Raw genomic sequence first — 21281 nt, forward strand, 5'->3', positions numbered from 1 at the left:
ACTACTTAGAACAGCATTGGCATGACACCGGGCTGTGGGTGAAGGTTGGGGGCCTGGGATTGATCATGTGTACCATTAGCATTTCGACGGGGTATTCGTGTAATGTCGGGTTTAGGATTGTCGATGAGGATAACCACCCATTACTACCCTACAGAAAAAAAGATAATAATAGGAACCCAGCTCATTTCTCGTCGGAGCCCCCACCGTTAAGCACAGAAGACTTAACGCCGGTAACTTTTCACATGATAGCCAATTGTCAATATGCGAAGCTTCAGGTTCTTCCCAACGACGTTGCCTACCTTCGGATAAATGCCGCCCCGTCAAAAGATCCTCCAACGAATGCTGTTTGGAATCATAAGCCCATTAGCACCATGAGTGTGCTGCCGCTAGTTCCGCATTATCAGGGCGGCGCGAATACTATCTTTACTTATCCCCAGTCGAGGACGCCTCGGATGCCCGACGACGATAAGCCACCAGTAATACACAAGGATAAGATCAACCCTTCATCTTCTTCAGGAGTACCACTCCAATAGCTACGACTAATATCCAAATGTTATTCCCCACAAACTTTAGCAGTTCTCCGCCGGCCCTAAGTGCCAGGCCAAGAACGCTACCCAGCAGCCCAGGAAGACCGGCTGCCATCTTTTTTCCCAAGTCCGTCAGCCCATTGCCTAATTTCTTTACGCCCGCGCCTGTAGCCTTAAGCGCATTAAGGATAACTCCTACTACGCTCGAAATAGCAACCGCAAATGCCAGCGGAATACCATACTTCACCAGAGCTCTTTTTACCTTTTCCTTGGTGGTAAGCCCCAGCTCTTTTTCCAGGTTTTCCTTTTGAGCCCGCAATTCCGCAAGGCGTATTTCGAGCGTATCTACTTCCTTTTGAGCGGCTTCCCTTTCTTCCTCGGTACGAGTTTGGTCCTCGATTACTTCTTGCTGCCGCTCTATTTGCCCCTCCAGGTCTTCGATGGCCTGATCTCTTTGCCGAAGTTGCTCTTCCATGGTGTTAATTTCGGCAACCAACCGCCGCCGTTCCACTAAAGAGCCGGCTATGGTAGTTTGTAAGTCATTAGCATCTTCGCTTCTTAAGTCCAACTCTTGCAGGGCGAGGTTAAGAGCCCTTTGAGCCTGATTTCTTTCACGTCGAATTCGGGTTCTTTGGTCTACCAACTCAGCTATTTCTTGATTTTTAAATTCGACCTCCCTTCTATGTGCGTCGGCGAGCCGTTGGTTTTGCTTCATGTATTCTTCCTCCCTTTCTTCCAACGTTTCCCGCAGCGCTTCCACTGAGGCGCCAGAGCTTTTGGCCTCCTCCAGGTCCCTTTGCGCTTTATCCCTATCGCGCAGGGCTTTATCCAACTGGTTTCTCATTTCCATCATTCTTTCGTTACCGAACTTTTTTTCAGCATCGACGATTAGCTGAGTTTGCTTTGCGTATTCTTCCTCCCTTTCTTTTAACGTTTTTTGCAGTTCGATAGCGCGTTTTTCTAGCGCGACCTTTTCGTTCAGGGTTTCCAGCCGGTCTAACATGCTTCTAGTGGCACGCTGGAAGCCTTTTAATCTTGAGACGTCACCCCTAACGTCACCATTCTCATCAAAGAGGGGTTGTGGTTTCGTCCAGCGGTCTTTGTCAGGAAATCTCAGGTCTTGAACGCTTATGAGGACTTTGTTTCCGCGTTCTGTGAGCCTTACGTCGTCAGCATCGAAACGGGAATAACGCTGCGTTAGCTCTTGCATTGCCCACTCTACGGTTTCCCGCGCGGCTGCTTCCGGCTCGCCCATGTTTTGAAGCTCTATGTGCTCACGCGGAAACGTGTACTCGCGTGCTTTGGAATGTCTTAGGGCCTTTGCAATCCTATCCCTTAGGGAATCGTCGACTTGTTGGGTGGGAAGCAGCGGTTCTTCATCACCGTCGTTAATGTCAGCCTGACCTTCCTCAGTGGTGGGATCGAAGTCGGGGTCTGTTCCTTCTACTTCCATTATATATGATAAGCTCAAAGTTAAATCCCAACGTATTGCCTAAGCAGGTTGGCGGGCTGAAAGCAGAACGCACCTTTCACCGGGTTACATTCACACCTTCTAGCGCAAAGCCAGGAGAAACCTTGTACGTAGGCGTACCCCGCCTAACGGATAACCTAGTCCTAGTACCCGGTACCTTGGCGCTAAGGTTTGACCTAGCAATACAACCAAACACTGCGGACGTGCGTTACGTCGTCAATAACGTGGGTAGAAACCTCGTTTCCAAAATACGCGTAAAGTTCGCCGGGGAATCCTTGCTGGACTTAAACAGGTATGATTTGTATACCACGTACAAAGACTTATGGTTGACTGCATTTGACCGCGCGCAAAGGATAGAGCAGGGAATCGCCAGTGATGCCATACGCAAGGTAAGGAGCGCAGCCTCTGGCGCCTCAGGAGAAGACGAAATAAAGACGGCTTATGGTACTAAATATGTCGTTCCATTAGATTTCGAAGTTATCACGAACCACGGTGCATACTACCCAAGGCAGCTAAGCGAACTGCAGTTCGAAGTAACCCTAGCAGACACTACAAACATCCTGCAGGGAAAGGACGTAAGTTCCTCAGCCGTCCACCCATACTCCGTTACTAACTTAGAGCTGCAGTACGAAACGGTATACAGCGAAGATTTAGCACGTAGCGCCGGTATGGAATACAGCGCCGGGAAGGCTTTCCTTTACGATCACGTCGTGATGTACAAGACGTTCAGCTTTACAAACAACGTCGAAGAGGTCATCAACCAAAGCATTAACCTTCCCAGGCGCAGCCTCACAGGGATAATGTTGCTGTTCGCAAAGACATACACGGCAGGATTGCGTGACTCTGAGGCGTTCTTTAATCCTAACATCACTAACGTAGGCGTTAGCATTAACGGAGTGCCTAATAAGGTTTACTCACAAGGGATAAAGCCCGAGGACATGTACCGGGAAGTCGCGCGTAAGTTTGGCGACCAAATTGGCCCAAAGGAATTCTTTAAGGATAAGTATGCGCTGTGGATCGACATGCGCACAACGAACGACGAAGACCTACATGGTCGGGGTTTACGCCTGGTAAATACCCAGGACGGCATTACGTTGGAGATCAAGCGCACCAAACATGCCAGCGACACTACTAAGATAAACGCGTACATTTTCGTAGTCTCAGACGCGCAGCTAAGCGTGGAAATGAATCAGCTAAAGAGCGTTGCTTATTAAAATATTTGTCTAATATACCATGTTGCGCGTATTTGAAAATAACGACACCAAACTGCAATGCATAGTGCAAGGCGACAAACTGTACTTCAAAGCAAAGGAGGTGGCTTTGGCGTTGGGCTATGAGCGCCCTAGAGATGCAATTAGAGCACACGTATCTGAGAAATACCAGAAAAGATGGGTTGATCTACAAGGGGCTTCAAATCACCGCTCCCCTACTACGCAACCACATTCCGTGTTTATATCCGAACCTGGTTTGTACGAACTGATATTTAGCTCCAAACTACCCAAAGCTGTGGAGTTTCGTGATTGGGTCTTTGAGGAAGTCCTACCCGCGCTGCGTAAGACGGGTAAATATGCAATAGACAAGCGCTTCGACGGTCCAAACAAGTTGGTATTTAAGATCGAAAATGAATTCGACCTGCATAAAAAGGTGGTGGATTACATCCGCAGGTTTTACCCCAAAATGCTCGTGACCCCTGGTCTAGGCGAACTGCAGGACGGCGACGGTAAACGCATAAAGTGCTGGCAGAAAGGATATCAGCGAGGGCAACCCGACCTGCTCATCCTGAATGCGCACACCCATTACCGTGGCTTCTGCATCGAGCTGAAGACTCCAAAAGGCAACGGGGTATTATCCGAGGATCAACGCCGCCTCTTACAGAGGTATGAAGAAAACGGTTATAAGGTAATGATTAGCAGCGACTACGATGTCATTTGCAGGGAGATCACGGAGTATGCACAAGGAATTCGCCTGCCATGTAGGTGGTGCTGCAAGCGCTTTAAAAGCGCGCAGACTCTGGCAACGCATTTGAGAATATTCCATAGGTATAATGGATAAGGATAAATTTAACGAGTTAAAGTTCATACAAACACACTGGAGGGATTTAACCGTGGGGGAGATTTACGAGATAAAGAATTACGTGGTCTTTGAAGACTTGGACCGCCTGCGTTTGGTCTTAAAGAATAAAAAAAGAACATACACCCTTTGGGCGCCCGATAGGATAAGGTACGCCATCGAAGGGCAGGACGTTACCCATGTCATGAGTCATGGTAAAAAGGATGGCAGGTGGGTATTTGACGTAGTCAAGTATGAGCCTGAGAGTCCTCTGCATTCGTAAGGACGTCTAATAGGGTCCGCTGCGCCTTTGGGTCAGCCGAGCACCAATGCCCCACAAAGGATTCTTCGAGAAATGCACTGCCACAATGAAGGCAGGTGTATTTTTTACGCGGTTTAGGTTTGGGTGTCGCAATGCAATCTGCAGGTGCTTCGCACGTAATACAGTCCATATATTGAAAGGGCGATCAGGAATCTTCCCAGAAATGCCACGAAGTAGGCCAGCATATACTTAGGGCTCTGCAGGACGCTTTAAAAGGGGTCCTTATTTTTCTTGTTGTTTTGTTGAGGTATTGTTGATCCCTAACAAACAACAAGAAAAATAAAGTCGTATCTTGAGACTCTTTTCGCAAGTCGTACTTTACTACCTTTCTGCAAACCTTCTTCTAAAGGGGTCCTTATTTTTATTGTTGATTTGTTGAGGTATTGTTGATCCCTAACAAACAACAAGAAAAATAAGATCAGGATTTGAGACTCTTTGCACAAACCCTGCTTTACTATTAAAGGCCCCAAGAAATGCTATTGCGTATCATATATTTCAAAGAGTGTCTCAGAATGTTGACAATAAGGTTAAATCTTTGTTAAGGATGCCTGGAAACTATTTCAAAGAGTGTCTCAGAATGTTGACGTTTAGGTTAAATCTTTGTTAAGACAGTTGAAGATATGTTCCTCTTCTCTAACACAACCACAACGATCGCACTCCTGCCTCCAATACTCCCTTTTAGTCCACGGAACGCCTTCGGCGCGTTCAAAAGAGGGGAAAGTACGGACTATCTTCTTATGGTAATCTATGCGATTCCTTAAGTAATCCTCTTTATGCGGGCAGCGACACATCAAATCCGCACATTGGTAGCAATCCACGCCTTCCAAGTCGTAAGCGCGGGAGAGAAACCTATAATTCACTTCATGCGTTCTCCGGTGCGTCTGTAAACGTTGACGACTACTAAGTATCTTATTACAGAAACTACACTGTCTGGTCTGATTACAGACGCCCCTTTTCAGATGCTGCTGCATTTCGAAGGGGTTGTGGAATTCCTTATTACAGTCCTTACAAAGCCCACAAATGCGTTTATCCTGATGTTGTTGCATCTTTTGAACGGTGCTGAATTCCTTACCGCAATCCTTACAAGCGCGGCTAAGGGGTTTCTTTGTACAAACGCCGCGACGAACATGGTATTGCAGTCTTTGTTTGGTGCTGAACACCTTTTTACACATCAAACAGTCCATATATACTTAACAGTATCTTAGCCTCCATTTAACATCCTTAACAAAGATTTAACCTTATTGTCAACATTCTGAGACACTTTTTAAATAGTTTCCACATATACTTAACAAAGATTTAACCTTATTGTCAACATTCTGAGACACTTTTTAAATAGTTTCCACATATACTTAACAAAGATTTAACCTTATTGTCAACATTCTGAGGCATTTTTTGGAATAGCTTATGGGCGACTTAACAAAGATTTAACCTAAACGTCAACATTCTGAGACACTCTTTGAAATAGTTTCCAGGCATCCTTAACAAAGATTTAACCTTATTGTCAACATTCTACAGGGGATATCGCATGAAGTCCTTAACGGACTCCTTCGCCCACGTTGCCATCGTCAGCAGGGCACCAAACCTTTCCGCGCGCTTCAAACCGCACATTTCATCGTACAACTCCTGCACGCGCTCTTTTAACCGGTCTATCTCCTCCCTTTGCATTTCTATGGTGTCTCTTTTATCTTTTGCGTCGGCGACAATTCTTTGCACTGCTTCCACTGGCTCCATATATTTTAGCGAATAAGTTTAAATATAAATGAACCCAGATCACATGCCTTGTAACGCTCTGATAGTAGGACCCACCGGCTGCGGAAAGACCCAGTTCGTGGTAGAGCAGCTATTAGGACCCTTTAGATACCGCTTCGACTACATCGTGCTGCTCTGCCCCACCTACGTGAATAACCGCACCTGGACGGGCATAGGAGTGAAAGACGACGACTTCTTCGTAGATATCTTAGACCCTAACGAGTTATCCAGCCATCTTAAGTTCTGGCACAAGCAATTCCCTAAAGATACACAGACTTTACTCATACTGGATGACATTGCCTGCAGGGACGACGTAAAAAAGCGCACCTCCGAGCTCGTTAAGCTCGCCTTCAGCGGTAGACACGACAATATTAGCGTTTGGTTGCTCTCGCAGCAGCTTACCAGCGTCTCTAAGCCCTTCAGGGAAAACATAGGCTCTCTCGTAGTATTTTATACTCCAAGTAAGTCTGACCTGGAAACCATCTTAAGCGACTACGGCGGTGAGATAAGCAAGGAACAGTTACACGAATACATGCGGCATTTAAAGACGCACCAACATTCCAAGATGATCTTCTCTTTGAGGTTTCCGTATTCCATAAAGATCTGCGATCTTTAAAGTCTTTGATTCCTAATGTATATGGATATTGAGCAGCTCTTAGATGAAGTCCCCGCGCAGTTAGACGAAAGTAACCTTAAGGAACAACTCAACATCCTTGTGTCATCTGGGAAGTGCAAAGAAATGATAGGCAAGGAACTTACCCATGAGCAGGTTAATAAGTTGTCAGAAGAGGAAGTTAAAAAGTTCCATAAGAGGTATGAGGCTGCCCTTGCAAGTAAGACCACGGACGCCGTAGCAGACTCCGCTATCCGACTTGCGACTAAATTGCTTGGACTTGCACTGCCCATAGACGACGTGGAGCAACTGCGGAAGGACATAAGAGATGACTATGTCATCGCCCAAGAACTTAAGATAACCTGCGGGTGGTTGTCTTTGAAGTGCGGTAAGTTAATGGCAGTCGCCTCTGCGGTACTTCACGTAGCTCAGCACGTCGACTTGAAGGAACTTGCGGGCACCTTTGGTGCCTCTTGGAAGGACTTCAAGAAGGACAGAGACGTTGAAAAGGTCTTCCAGGCGGCACTTGCTGAGGTACCTGATCAAGTCGCCTCAAGTACTTAGTCAAGTCGTCCTTAAGTACTTACTTAAGTCATTCTCAAGTACTTAGTCAAGTCGTCGTCAAGTACTTAGTCAAGTCGCCGTTAAGTCATTGCCAAGTCATTATTAAGTTACTTGTCAAGTTCTTCAAGTCCTTAGATATAAGATGAGTGGCACCGAAGAACAACCAGGAAAGGCTCCCGTAGAAGATACCAAGATTACCAAGGCTAAATCTCCAGGCAGAGTTGCCGCGGGGAAGAAGCTCGCGGAGATGAACAGGAAGAACAAAGCCAAAAAGGAAGAAAAGGTGGAGGAAGAGGAATCCTTTATTAATCCTGGGTACGTCATCGGCGCGTTAGGAGTTGCTATAGCTGCAGGCAGCCTTTACTTACAATGGCGGGCAACGAAAAAGGTAGAACCGCCAACATATCCCGTGCACGCACATGTGGAACCGGCTGTTAGAAAAAGTAAGATCCCTGAAATGGAGTAATAACCTTCTCGCTTTGTAATATAATGTCAACCGCGTTATTGAAAACTGTTGAAGAAGCAGCTATTATTACTTCCATCGTTGCGGGTATTGGTTGGGTAGGTAAGAAAGTGCTCAAAGAAGACTTTACTGAAGACCCAAGCAAGAGCTTCGTTAATTTTGCTAAGATGACCGCTGCCGTAGGCGGGGCTATCATGCTAAAGGATTACCTACGGAAGGAAAAGTACCTGCCAACGACGTAACTCGTGAAAATCTCTGTGATTTTCTAATATATAATGGCTAGCGTGGTCGCAGGTGGAGTTATTGCAGCCTTAGCATTCACTGGAGCTAATTATGGTGGTCAATATTTGGATAGATTAGTTAGAGGTGATCGCAGCGGAGATTTAGCCGCCGAAAGAAAGAGACACGACTTAGCGCTGGAGAAATATCAGCGAGACGTGGCAGCTTGGAATGAAAAAAGACAAGCTTACAGGGATTGGTTGGACAAGAACTACCAAGACAAAATGCAGACAGACAAGAACTTCGAAAATACAGACTACGCCTTTAAGCTCTATGCGCAAGCACACCCCGCGGCATCGACGGGGTTGAAAAGGCCTCAGTTCAAGAATTACTACCAGCCTTCTAAGAAACAAAAAGATAGTGAGTTGGTCTTCGTAGGAATCGCAGGGCTGGCCGGAGGCGTAGCTTTGGCGTATTTAGTCTAAGCTACGCTTAGCCTCTAGTGACGCGAAGCATGAGCGTCTAATATATAATGATCGTCTTTTTGGAAAGCGATAAGAATAACTTTACCACTTATCTGAACCCCCCCCATCAAAGCCCATAAGGTTAGGCTGGTTAGTTGCTCTTTGTACAATTCTTGGTATAATTTAATCAATGGTATGGTCACCGTGCATAAGGGGTCTAACAATTACCAAGGCGTAATGCTACCCGATGGACATTACACGCCAATCACCCTTGCTAAGGAGCTCGCCAAGCGCGGTTATACTCTCACCACAGGGCTGCCGCACGAAATGACCTTCAAACATAATCTTCCTAACAATTTCTCGGTAACCCTAGGAAAAGCTGATGCATTAGGATCTTTACTGGGCGTTTCAGGCAAGGAAATTACCGACACAGCCATACCTGTGAAATGGAAAGTCGCATCCTCTTACGAAGTCTATTGCGATTTAGTCCATAGTTACAACAATGGAGAAAAGTCTTCTCTTATGTCCAAGTTTCTGCCCAAAGGTAATCCATTTGACCCAGTAGAATACACTCCCATTTCTTTGAGCTATGACTTGTCTCATTTGGTAGAAAGCATAAACATCACCATTAAAGTGGACGGAGAGACGGTGGATTTCAACGGACGCAAGATCAATCTTGTTTTGGAATTCATATAATGGGCCGAACTGAGGACAAACTCAAAAGGATTTACTATGGGCCTGAAGGCTATTGGAAAGGAGCGTCGGCTATCAAGAAACTCGCGACCGCGGCCAGGGTATCAGAAGAAACGGCTAAGAACTGGTTAAAAAAACAAACCCTCTGGCAGGTTTATCTTCCCGTGCCTAAGTACATTCCCAGGCCCAGCTTCACCGTAAATACCCCTAATGAAGTTCATCAGGCGGATTTGCTTTTCTTACCACACGACAAGGTGAGAAGAAAGACCTATAGATACGCTTTGACCGTAGTCGATATCGCAAGCAGATATAAGGACGCCGAACCCATAACCAGCAAGGATTCTGGGGAAGTCGCAGAAGCCCTAGGTAGGATTTATAAGCGCGTCTTGAAATGGCCTAAGCTGCTGCAAGTGGATGCGGGGACAGAGTTCATGGGCGTGGTTACTAAGACCCTGAAAGACCACAGCACTAAGATTAGGAGAGCCGAAGCTGAGTACCACAGGGGTCAGAGCATTGTCGAAAGATTCAATAAGACCTTGGCCGAGCGTCTCTTTGGGTACCAGTATTGGAAAGAGCTGGAAGATCCCTCCAAACGCAACAGGGAATGGACTCAGAGGCTCCCCCAGGTCGTCGCGGCTTTGAACAACGAGGCGGCCAGGGCTACGGGAATGAAACCCAAGGATGCCATAAAAAAGAAACACGTGGAGCACAAGTCCTACGTCAGAAGTTCGAGGGCGGTCGGACTGAAGGAAAAAAAGCTCCCCCGCGACATAGTGGTCAGATACCTCTATCAGCCGGGGGAACTCGAAGGTGGCAGTAAGAGAGCCACGGATCCTAACTGGTCCCTGGAAACGTATGAGATCTCGAAGTCCGTCACCAAGGAAGGGCAACCCGTGTTGTATTACCTAGATGGCCCAAGTCGCGGATTTGTTAAGGAAGAGCTGCTCATAGTCCCCAAAGACTCAGAGTAGCGCAGCACCACGCGCCCGATTACACTCTAGGCATGTCAGTCTTACATTGCCTCTGCAATGGCCGCGCTTGTTGTTGATACGATCCACGGAGAACTGCTGATCGTCATTTGGGTCAAACCTCCATAGTAGAGGTATGTTACATTTGGCACACCTTGCCCCTTTCTTATAGACGTCGTCCACGCATAGGTCGAACGTCATATTTTTTTCTTCGTCGTGCCGCTTGTAGCGAAGGAGTTTCTTAGCAATGTTCTCTTTGGCTACGTCCTCTGGGGTGCGGTCGTAACGCAGTTGCGGCCCCCAGGCTCTTTTTAACTGTTTGGCATATTCTACACGACTTACGGCGGTGTAGATAAGGTTGCTCCAACACAGCCGCTGGTCTATGATCCATAAGGTTTCTTTTATGGTAAGCCCTTGCGCGCTGTGGACTGTCATGCAATAGCCCAAGCGCCAATCTGGATGGGAGGTTATTTTTTCCACCTTTTCTATGGGCACCCAGGCTTTATCGTGCGTTACCGCATTTTGCAGTTGGATGTCGGTACCGGGTACGCAGACGTCTCTTTTTTGCATGCGGGTGTCGTGGGGTTTATAACAAACGGGTACGGGATGCGTAGGAAAGCGCTCTTGGTGTATTTTGAGTAAGTCTTTCTGTATGCGAGATTGTGCCGCGCGCTTACTACTTAGCACCAGATCCTTAGGGTGCCAGGCGTATAGAAAGTCCTCGTACTTTTTCGCTCGTACGCGTTTGCGCAGTGTCTTGCATTGCTCGGCATCACTGAGCCCCCTTAATTCCGCTTTCAGGTTTCTTACTTGATCCTTGCTGCGGTAGTCGGTGTTAATTTCCTCCGCATGGTCTACGAAATCTTTCAGCCATTCGTGGGGCATCTCTCCGGCTATTGGAGGAGGCTGGCAGGGATCTCCGGCGAATATTACTTGACACTTTCCACGGAGGAATTCTACGAATTCTTGTAAGATTTCCAAAGGCACGGTGCAAATCTCATCCCAAAGTATCACCGGAGGTATGTCATGGATGGCCTCTGGTACCCATTTTTGGCCATTCCAACGAAAGAAGCTGTGGTAGGTTTGCGCGTCGTGGCCCATTTCGCGGAGTTCTCTTTCCAAACGGTGCGTTGGCGTTAGCACCTTTATCTTAGGAAAGAGTTCTAACACACGCGTCGTCTTACCGCTGCCTCCCGTACCGTAGAGGTAAGAGAAGCGTTGGTAGGAAATAGGGTCCGCAACTGAGGGCAGTGGCCCTTCCGTCGGCGCTACGGTGCCCTGGGTGTGCTCGCCGTGATATTCTACGCGTGCCCTCCAGGCTCTTATCTCCTCATCTTTAACGCGCCATTGGCCACTTTCTGCAAGTTCATCGGCAGTGTAGAATTCCTTCATCTTTTCCAACACGTGCGGTTTCACGTATAGGGAATCCGTGGCTACGCGGGGGATATCTTCTTTGTCAAACCGCAGGAGCATCGCTAATAGGTTAATGTGCGCATATGCTAACATGCTGGCACGCAGATGGTAATATTGCGGTCGATGATCTTGGTAGTAGCATAAAGCATTCCATTTACGTTCTTTCTGCTCGGCTTCTATGAAATAATCCCATTTCTCTACAGACACCACCGTTCCTTTGTCATGCGCGCGCTTGACGAGGAAGCTTAGCTCGCCTTCGTCTGTTATTAGGCGCCTTTGCATATGTTTTTCACCTTCTTTTGCGCCCTGGGTGAACTTTCCTATGACAATTCGGGCGGTGGGGTTGTGTTCTGGTAACCATTTAGTGAAGGCGCTATGGCAGAGTATGGCTTCATGCGCTGTGTATTTTAAAAGTTTGCGCTCTTCAAAGAACTTCAATAGGGGCACCGGTATCCATTCTTTCTCCTGCAGGTGCTTCCCATACCACGCATAGATTATGGGGTGCAGACCCGCTGCTAATTTCCAGGTGGTCAACCGTACAAACCCCGTTGCTGGGGCGTCGTAGTGACCATCCAACGCAACACGAAAGAACTGTGAATCTGGATGTCCGTAACGGTCGTAATATTCCTTACAATCTCCTAGGCCTTTGAAGCTTGCGGGGTAACAATGTTTCATATCCAGCGACACGTATTCGTCTTCATCGTACTCCATGTTCCACAGACCACCGTGACCGTGTTCTACACAAGCTTTAGCTATATCTTTGAACTCCTCCGGTGTGGATTTCCACCCGTTTCTTTTCTTTGCGGCTAAGAAGTCCAAACTGCGACTGCTAAGCACTTCGTCAGAGAAGTCTTCTCCTAAAGTCTCGCAGGCGCTTCGAATGCGCAGCTGTTCCACTTCAGGACGATACAAGGTGCCGTCTTGGGTCATAAATTGACTTCCCTCCGCATCCATTAACCAAATAGAATTCTCGTGCATTAGTTCTGCAAGCGGCGACTCCTTGTAAACGCGCGTCTCCTTCTTCTTTGGGAACCTTGACTCCCTCCACGCATGTGCGTTATGCTGGTAAATTACGATAGGCGCACCCCGGCCCCCATACTTGTGCGTCCCGGAGTAGATGAAGCCGTCGGTGATGTCTTTCACGTGTATGCGCCTTTCTAAAGCAACCTCTAACTTCTTGATGTTGTCTATCGTTCCTCCAGTCTTGTAAGTGGCGTTTTCCCATTTCCTGATGGCTTCTCTTCTCTTTAAAGTTAACTTACCACCCCTAGAGGAATCCTCAAAGAACTCTCTAACCAGCTTTCCTACGCAGTTACCAGGATGGCGCATTGGTTTAAGCTTTTTAACATCCGGTTTTTTAATCTCGTACGCGCCGTATATAACTACGGTAACCGGGTAAGCAACCTCGTAGAACAGCATGTCCACACCTACTAACGCTCCCGGTCTGGTGTCTTTATTCAGCACGAACAAGCTTTGCTTACCCGACGCCCGTATTGGATTACGCCCCTTTTCTATTATCCACTCACCGTCCAAATACTTTATAAACGTCAACTCCAGACGGTAATTACCTTCGGGCATTAAGTCAATTATCCTTTCTGCTCTTTCCTCGCTCATCGTCTCATCTGTATCTCCCTCCATAAACGTTGTGAAGGCAAAGTCCACATCCAGGCGATCCAACACCTGAGTTCGCAGTCGGCGCACAGTTTTGTTACGAATGCTCGTGATGGTGTCCATCTATATCTATGAAATATCTTAACCTCCGTTTGCGGTACCCAGAAAGCAAACAGTGTAACGCACCTACTTCACACGGGTTATTTCCATGCCGCCAAAAAGTTTCCTATAGGCGCTAACACGGGTAATCCCTGTGAAAATGACATAGGTTCCTGGGGACTTCGCGAGTCCCCCTTACTGCTGCTGAAGATTCTTTAAATTTAGTGAAAAGGAATCGAAAAAAATACCCAAATCGTAGATAAAAATAAGAATATTTGTCTTTGGTGAGAAGGTTTGTAAAAGGTTAAGTGAAATGCCAGGGAAACGATAAAAACGTGGTGACGTTCGCCGTAATTCGAGGAAAGGAAAAACTGGAATCCTAATCTGTCTGTACTTACTAAGGTACGTACTATAGAAAATTATGGAATCACTGTAGTTTCGGCAAATAATTTACAAGGTGATAACAATAATAAAGTTTAAGAAATAACAAAGTCTTAGTAATGAATACACGCAGAGAAAAAACTGAATATGAAATAAGTAAAAAGTAAAGAAAAAATAATTAATGAATAAGCAGATATTGCAGTTGAATATACAGAGATGATTATCAGATGTTAAGATCTTGATGATTGTTTTTATCCACGAGTTAACTATTAACAACTGTAAAGAATTGGGGAAAAGTTTGATAAGTGTTTCTTCATTCAATAATGCCAAGACGTAAAAGGTGTTGCTAAATCACTTTGGAGTACTGGGGGGAAAAATGAAAGAAATCGCAGTCGGATTTGATATTCAAAAATACTGGGTCAACTAAAATTTGATGTGAGCCATATTTTTGGGCTATTTTTCACTTTCTTTTTTTCAAACTTTCTATTTTTATTTTATTTAAACAATTTGCGAAAAGCAGGTGATAATTGAATAGAACATGAAGTCGCCTATAGGGCGTATCAATCTAAGCCCCTAGAAAAAATGTAAATAATCAAATTGGGAAATATAATGAAAGCAAAACTTAAATTTCTGTTAATGGCATTACTGAATGTCGCGACTGAGAGGGAAGAAATATTAAGGCAAGGGAGGTTGGATTAAGCAAATTTCAAAGGGCTGTTTCCAAGCTAGTTACATTACTGTTGATTTTGCGGCATTTATAACAAACAAGTGTCGTTAGGGATACCCTGGGTGCCAGACGTTTTTTGTTATTTCTCTTTCTTTAGTTGTTTTTATTACAAGAGGCAATCTGTCCCGTTAGGTATTCAAATATTTATGAGGAGATGTCAATGTTATGGAATATGAGCCTGCTTAGCAATATTTGGTCCATAACTTTTTACGGCGATCCAATTTATCTAAAAACTTTATTAGCTTAATCGTACCTCCTTGTCTTAATCAATAGCTATAGTTCTTCCCATAGAAGATCACTACTTGTCTTAAAGTTCGTTTTTACTTCATAGTGAATGCAAGATAAACCGCTTCACTCCGCTGCGGATTCCATCAGTCTTGGTTCTTCTGTTGGAGCTTCTTTGGATATCCAGGTCTGTTTTTCGGTTTTACAGGTAAGATTAGGATAATGAAACCGTATTGGTCTTGATCATATCTGACTCTGTCGTACGCACAGGTATTTGTACTACACATTGTAGTCTTCACTTATCAAACGACTTCCAAGGTCTCAATCGTGTTCAGTTGTTATGAATGTAAACTAGAACGATTTAGTAATTTTTTTATTGAAAACGAAAACATATATTTTTTCCTTTTCTTTGCTCTTTTACACCGACGTAGGACTAGCGTCCGAAACGTCAGTAAGTTTTTTTCATCTTTTCAAGGTGTATAATTTACCTTTTTATCATTACTATTTCATTAGAAACACCGACGCAGCTCACACTAGTTTTTACCTAGTTATCTCTTCTATATTTTCCTTGTCTTTAACAGGGATAAGGAAAGATTTGTCGTGTTAATGACCTCGCTCGGAAATGCTTATTTTATTAAATCGCTCAAACTTTTCAATATCAATTCTCCTTAAATATAGCGTTCAAATATCCTTTTATCATGTCTCAAAAAGGTGGGGAAATCGGGAGCAGTTTCCTCGGTAAAAGTCGTAATTAGATTTGTAGTTTTGTTAGTGTGAAATAGGCGCGAGCCACCTTAAATGAATTTACATGATTCACATTTTAATTCTATAGGCAAAGCGTTCCATAATTTGTATATTCTTTCAAAAAAACCAATTCCTGAAAAGAGATTTCTTTGCCTTCATAATATTAGAAAAGCTTACTACATACATCATTTATGAAGGATGTAAAACACGAATAGACCGTTTTCTCAAGGTTGCGTGCGCATCGATATTTAAGGCACCTGACGGGCCACGATACCAGAACAGGAGCTTCATAATGAGAACTATCATACATTTCTATAAGATTTTTCGACAAGGATTCATACAATTGATTACCTCTTTAAATATGAAACTGACTTCTCAATTTTACTAAATTTGCGTTTTTCAATTTTTTGGTCCGTCAAGTTGGATGCACACGCAACCTTGAGATAACGGTCTTATTAGTAGGCTATTTTCAGGCAAAAGCTTTTGATCGATTTTCTCACCTTTTGAAACTACGTACATTATTTATGAAGGATGCAAAATAGGTTGTTTAGGCCACTTTCAGGCAAAGATCATGGACTGTAATTTTCTGTTTCGGCCTCCAATCCGCAAATCTAGAGCGTAAGCGTAATTAAGTTTCTGTCTGTTGAAAAGTAACACGTAAATCTAATTCCGCGCTGGAGCCCCAAAACCCTGCTTTATTTAGTAAAAACAGGGATTTATTGAAAATTCATAACGTATTCAAGACAATTTAATTGAGATGAAATGCTTATCTAAAAAGACCCAAGAAGCTCATAAACCATCCCCTATCCAGCGGCGCACATGACCGTATAGAAAATATATGAGATTTTGCAACATATATTTAGCAATTACCCCATGAGCCCGAGTGGACTATTATGAGTCAATAGCCCATCTGGCCAAAGACAAACAAGTTTTGGATTGAAGTTAAATTTAATGTTTTGGTTTTCAGAGTCCGTACTTTTCGCTACTAGTAGGATAAAACGTATAGCCAAGTAGTAGCTCATCCAATCAGAACGCAGCATTTTTTGACTCGAAAATATTTATAGTTATTATGGTAACATTATCTTATCGGCTGCCTTATTAATTGTTGGAAAAATACTAATGGAGCCACTGCATAAACTGGAGCAACTGCATACACAGATTCATGTGGCTTTAAAAATAAATTGGTCTCCCTGTGGTACACGGCACCTTTTTTGATCTCAGTCTTTATTGTTTTGCTTTCCTATAGATTCGAAGGGATAAAAGCAAACTTTTAAGAATGGAGATACTCGTACCAGTCATTCTCCTCTCGCTATGGAAACATGGACACGCACAGTCTTGTAAGGCAACAGCATACTCTCAGTTCTATCACAAAATCCAGGGTCACGTGATCAAAACCTATTCTGCGGTGACAACAAGCCTCCAGTGTACAGAAAAGTGTGGACTGCATGCAGATCGCTACAGCATTAACTACTGCTTCAGTCAAGGGATCTGTGAGCTGAATAACGCTAATCACTTGACTAACCCCGAAAGTCTGGTCTACTCGGCTGGCTGTCATTACTTGAATCACATTTTACGGGCTGTGCCGATATGCAGTAACAAACTGTGCTCCTATCCTCTCGTGTGTAAGGTCGACAATAACGAGCAAAGCCACAAGTGTGTTCTATGTGAAGGTAAACGTAATAGATGCTTGTGTTCTTCAAAAATACTGCTCGCTGTGTTTCTTTTCCCGGATCACAAATAATGACTTTTTATGAAGTAATTCTCTTTCTTTCTTGACGCTGTCATTATTTAATATTTGAAATGGTGAATACGATAACTTTCAAATTTCTCGCGCGCTGATTGGTGATTTTTTATCACCAATAAGAGGGCAGACAGATAAGCGGACCTCAACGAGCGTGCGCTTTTTCCTTTGATTGTTTTGATCACTAAAGACAAGAAGTTTTATCGTTTTTGTTATTGTAAAAAACAAATTGACATCAGTTTTTTATGTGTATTTTCTCTTATTGACGATAAATTTCGTCATCACATTATCAAAGTAGTACACTACTTAGACATCGCGTTTATCCCTAGCCACTAACCGCTAACTGCTCGGGATTAGGTGCAGAAGTAGCCCCGCAAACACGGAGAAACACTCGGCATCAATGAAATTCAATATAACCACTCTTCCAGCAACAACTTCGTAATGGCGCCTTGCTAAATGTCGAAAGTTTAGCGAAAAACGCCTGACGTCGAACTGTAGTTTGAGGTTTGCGGGGCCAGCAGGAACATCGTGATAACGGTCTCTAATGGACCGTCAGAGGCTGCGCCAGGATTTCCCGACGGTAGGGGAGTACACTCCCCATGCAATCCGGCTCAAAAAAAACACCTCTCTCTTCCTCCAAAATACTTTCACGTAACAATCACCTGGATAGGATACGCCCATGAATATAGAAACTGAACGGCAAGACCCAAGGCACCTTTTTTTTGTAAATCATGACCGGCGCATACGTGCCCAAACATCGTGCTCAACATATCACTTTTGTCTTTAAATCTATTCAGATGTAAAGGAAGTCTTGTTATTCCCGAGGAAAAGTGTCGAGGATAAAGTTGAGCATGAGCTTCAGGCTGACGTCCAACTTACAGCATTTACGATCAGCATGTGGGTACAAGCAGATCCAAACACAGATAACCTTACACCGTTCGGTTATGCCACAGTCAGTCAACCAAACGAAATCAGTGTTTATTTAACCAAGGGGTACACAGAACTGGGTATTACCAACACCTTTGAGTAAGTAGACAAGGAGGAGGGCTTGTCTCACAGTACATAATTTCACTTTGTGTGTAATGCTTTCCCATTATTTCATAATCTTTCTTGGGATAGTTGCTTGATTCACATGTGTCTATATATCAGTTTTACCATTTTTCATTGCTATTCGCTGATCGAGACAACAATGACGACAAGGAAATCAGTCGCCCATTGTAAGGGAATCCGGACTTATGGTGGATTCCAGATTCCAAGCGCTAGATTCTGGATCCCGAGACTCTGGATTACGGGTTCCAAGGATCTGGATTCCGGATTCCAAAACTTTTGTATTGCGGATCCCGGATTCCATATCGTTAATTTTCAGATACTTTCTCTGAAAATAATATTTGATATACTTGCCAGTATAACTAGGGAGGTGTCCCTGGTTCAGTCTAGGTCGAGGCGATAGCATTTGAGTGTAGACTTTGAATTTCAAAGTAGAGGATTCCGGATTCCAAAAGGGTGGATTCCGGATTACATTATAAACTGGATTCCGAATTCCAAGGCCTGGATTCTGGATTCCAGAGTGCTGGATTCCGGATTCCAAAGCCTAAAATTTGGATTCCGGATTCCCTTACATGAGGCGAAATCAGGCCAAGTACACTTGGTGCCGTCAATCAAAGAAGTTTTAAGACACTTTTACAGACTCTGATCAGCGCATAGCTAATGTCGAAAACAGTGGGTATTAATCATCTTTTCAAGTCTGAATGGTACAGACAAAGAATAAGATATTACTCCTCGAAAAAGTTACACGTTGTTTGCAGTGGACTCTAAAACAAAAGGGTCAAGTAAAGATGAAAGATTTTACCCATTGAACTCACGAATGGCGTATCACTAGCTATAGTTCTTTCCCTTAATTCTTTTGAAAGATAAAATGATACATAAAGATATATATATATATATATATATATATATATGTACGTACCGTATATATATATAATGATACATTAACTTTATATAAGTAAACTGTATTTTTATCTAGAACGGGTTACCCTTCAGCGATTGATGGCAAATGGCATCACCTCTGTGCAACATGGCAAAACCTTGACGGTACGTACAAATTCTACATCGATGGAGTAAAGAAATTGGGTGTCAAGACGTCCATGCACCAAGGCCACGTTATTCAAAAGGGAGCGCTGTTGCTTGGACAAGAGCAGGATAGCTACAAAGGAGGATTTCAGGCGAGCCAAAGTTTCCAAGGCAACCTTTCAAGTGTCAACATGTGGGACAGGGTACTAAATGCCCAGGAAGTTTCAGCCCTTGCCAAAAAATGTCCCAACGAATTCGAAGAAGGCAATTTCATAGGTTGGTCAACCTTGAAGACCAAGAAGTCGAGTGGTGTGAAGTTGTGGACTTGTTCAAATCAGTGTTCTTAGGTCGATATTACATGTAATATTAGGTTGTTGGGATCGGCAGCATCCAGCAAGCACTCTGACCTCTCACTTGGCTCACTCTTCATGACTTCAGTTCCAGGTTTTCTCCTTCAATTATATTAAGAATCAGTCGATACCACGACCTTGTTCAACACTCAAAGTATACGACAATGCTGTCTGTTATTTAATTACATTCTGTACTGAATTTTATTATATCAAAATCGATTTTGCACGCTCATGCAATACTTCAAAAGAACGACTGACTGCACCACTTAATTTGATCACTTACTCAATTGATTCTGCACTGAATTTTGTCATATCAATATTTTGGCATATCATGCAATAACAGAACGACACTTATGGAAGGTTTTATGTTCATGCATGTGACTCAAAACCCGACCGCTCAAGTTAAATCATTTATCAAATTATCGATATGAAACTACATTGAATGGCTTTGTTGCTCCTGACCGTCCAGATTTGAATAACTTCTACTCTGCGTAAGAATAAGATGTAAGCATATGATTAATGTTTACAACTAGGAATGCGATTGATGGCAGGGATGTTGCGACCCTCTTCTCTCTGGCATTAACCCCTACCCCTACCCCTACTGGACTCGTTCTGCACATACATATGTAAAATATTATGGGACTTGGAAAACACTCATTTCAACATTACCACAGAAGTGGGGAAAAAATCAGTATATATTATCAGTAAATACTGATTGTTGTCAAAATCGATTAAAATTGTCGGTTAAGTTCGTGCAAAAGCACCTTATTGTGGCAAATACCATGCAGTGCCGCAGGAGTGAGGCAAGGCGGGTAACTGGACTCGGAAATTCGTTTGCTTATGGTAAGAAAAGAGCGGGAAACTTTCATTTCCGACAACTGATACAAGTCAGACGAACCTAAAAGAGCGGGAAAAGTGGATTACTTCAATGGTAAGCACCCATGTTCTCAATTAATTACCTTTACCCCTCCCTCTCCCCTGCCACTCCCCTCCACCCCCCCCCCCTTCCATTCCTCTTTCCTCTCCTTCCCTACCGCCAAAGATGGGTGGCTAGTCACCCAATTCCAATCCACCCACCTCCTTTTCCCTTGGATCCGCAATTGGGATATGTTTTCGATATGTTTCTAGCCTGGTACAAATGAAATGAAATTGTTGTTGATACGATGGTGTTGGTGATGATGAAGATTAGGAGGATATGATGATACCGTTGACGATGAGGTGACGATGGAAAGGATGATGATTCAGTGATGATAATGATGATGATGATGATAATGAAAATGATAACAATGATGGATGATGTAAAAGAAGATGATAGTGATGACAAGGGACAAGGCCAAAACAATGGACCAAAATGGGTAACTGATTTTCTTGATTCAGTAGGTGGGTACTGAGCAATTAAATACAACCTCCCTCTCAGAGTTGAAATGCTCGATACCGCTAGTAATAATACATGCCAAAATTTATTTCTATAATTTGAAGTTTTTAGATATTTAATAAGGTTTAGTCATAGGAATTTTTTTGAATTCAATTATTTAATTTTTTTCTCTTAATGTTTATTTGAATCATGCAAATGGTTGTCGAACCACGTTAAAGAATGCTACATTGATGCTTATGATTGTCCAAACGCGTTGTAGATTGTCAATGTTATGCTTAAATGCAATTGTTTGTCAATTGGTGTTATTGAAGTTGAATTTCGCGCCCAAGAAAATACATTCCGCGCATATGAATGTACGAACGCGCTATTGATTGTCCATTGATGCCTATGAATGTACACGCATATTCAATTATCGTTATTGAAAGTTGATCCGCGCTAATGAT

At 43.8% G+C, this 21281-nt stretch overlaps 1 protein-coding gene across 3 annotated transcripts in view; it reads left to right on the forward strand.

The window, feature by feature from the left end:
- LOC116291771 (C-reactive protein) overlaps positions 1-20211 on the forward strand; it is a 41357-nt gene extending 21146 nt beyond the window's left edge. Inside the window, exons 3-7 of one of the 3 annotated variants that reach the window (XM_089036461.1) lie at positions 13518-13627; positions 14665-14766; positions 16549-16972; positions 17841-18069; positions 19067-20211. In XM_089036461.1, the coding sequence (XP_088892587.1) occupies positions 14668-14766; positions 16549-16972; positions 17841-18069; positions 19067-19460 (1146 nt within the window). In that variant the 5' untranslated portion in view covers positions 13518-13627; positions 14665-14667 and the 3' untranslated portion in view covers positions 19461-20211. The remainder of the gene's footprint in view (positions 1-13517; positions 13628-14664; positions 14767-16548; positions 16973-17840; positions 18070-19066) is intronic. The other 2 variants (XM_089036455.1, XM_089036467.1) reach the window with 2 other exon arrangements.
- The last annotated feature ends 1070 nt before the right edge of the window (positions 20212-21281 follow it).

This window comes from Actinia tenebrosa, unplaced genomic scaffold, assembly GCF_029948245.1.
Source record: "Actinia tenebrosa isolate PJP-AT-01 unplaced genomic scaffold, QUT_ActTen_1.0 PGA_scaffold0__85_contigs__length_37466705, whole genome shotgun sequence".
Lineage (NCBI taxonomy): Eukaryota > Metazoa > Cnidaria > Anthozoa > Actiniaria > Actiniidae > Actinia > Actinia tenebrosa.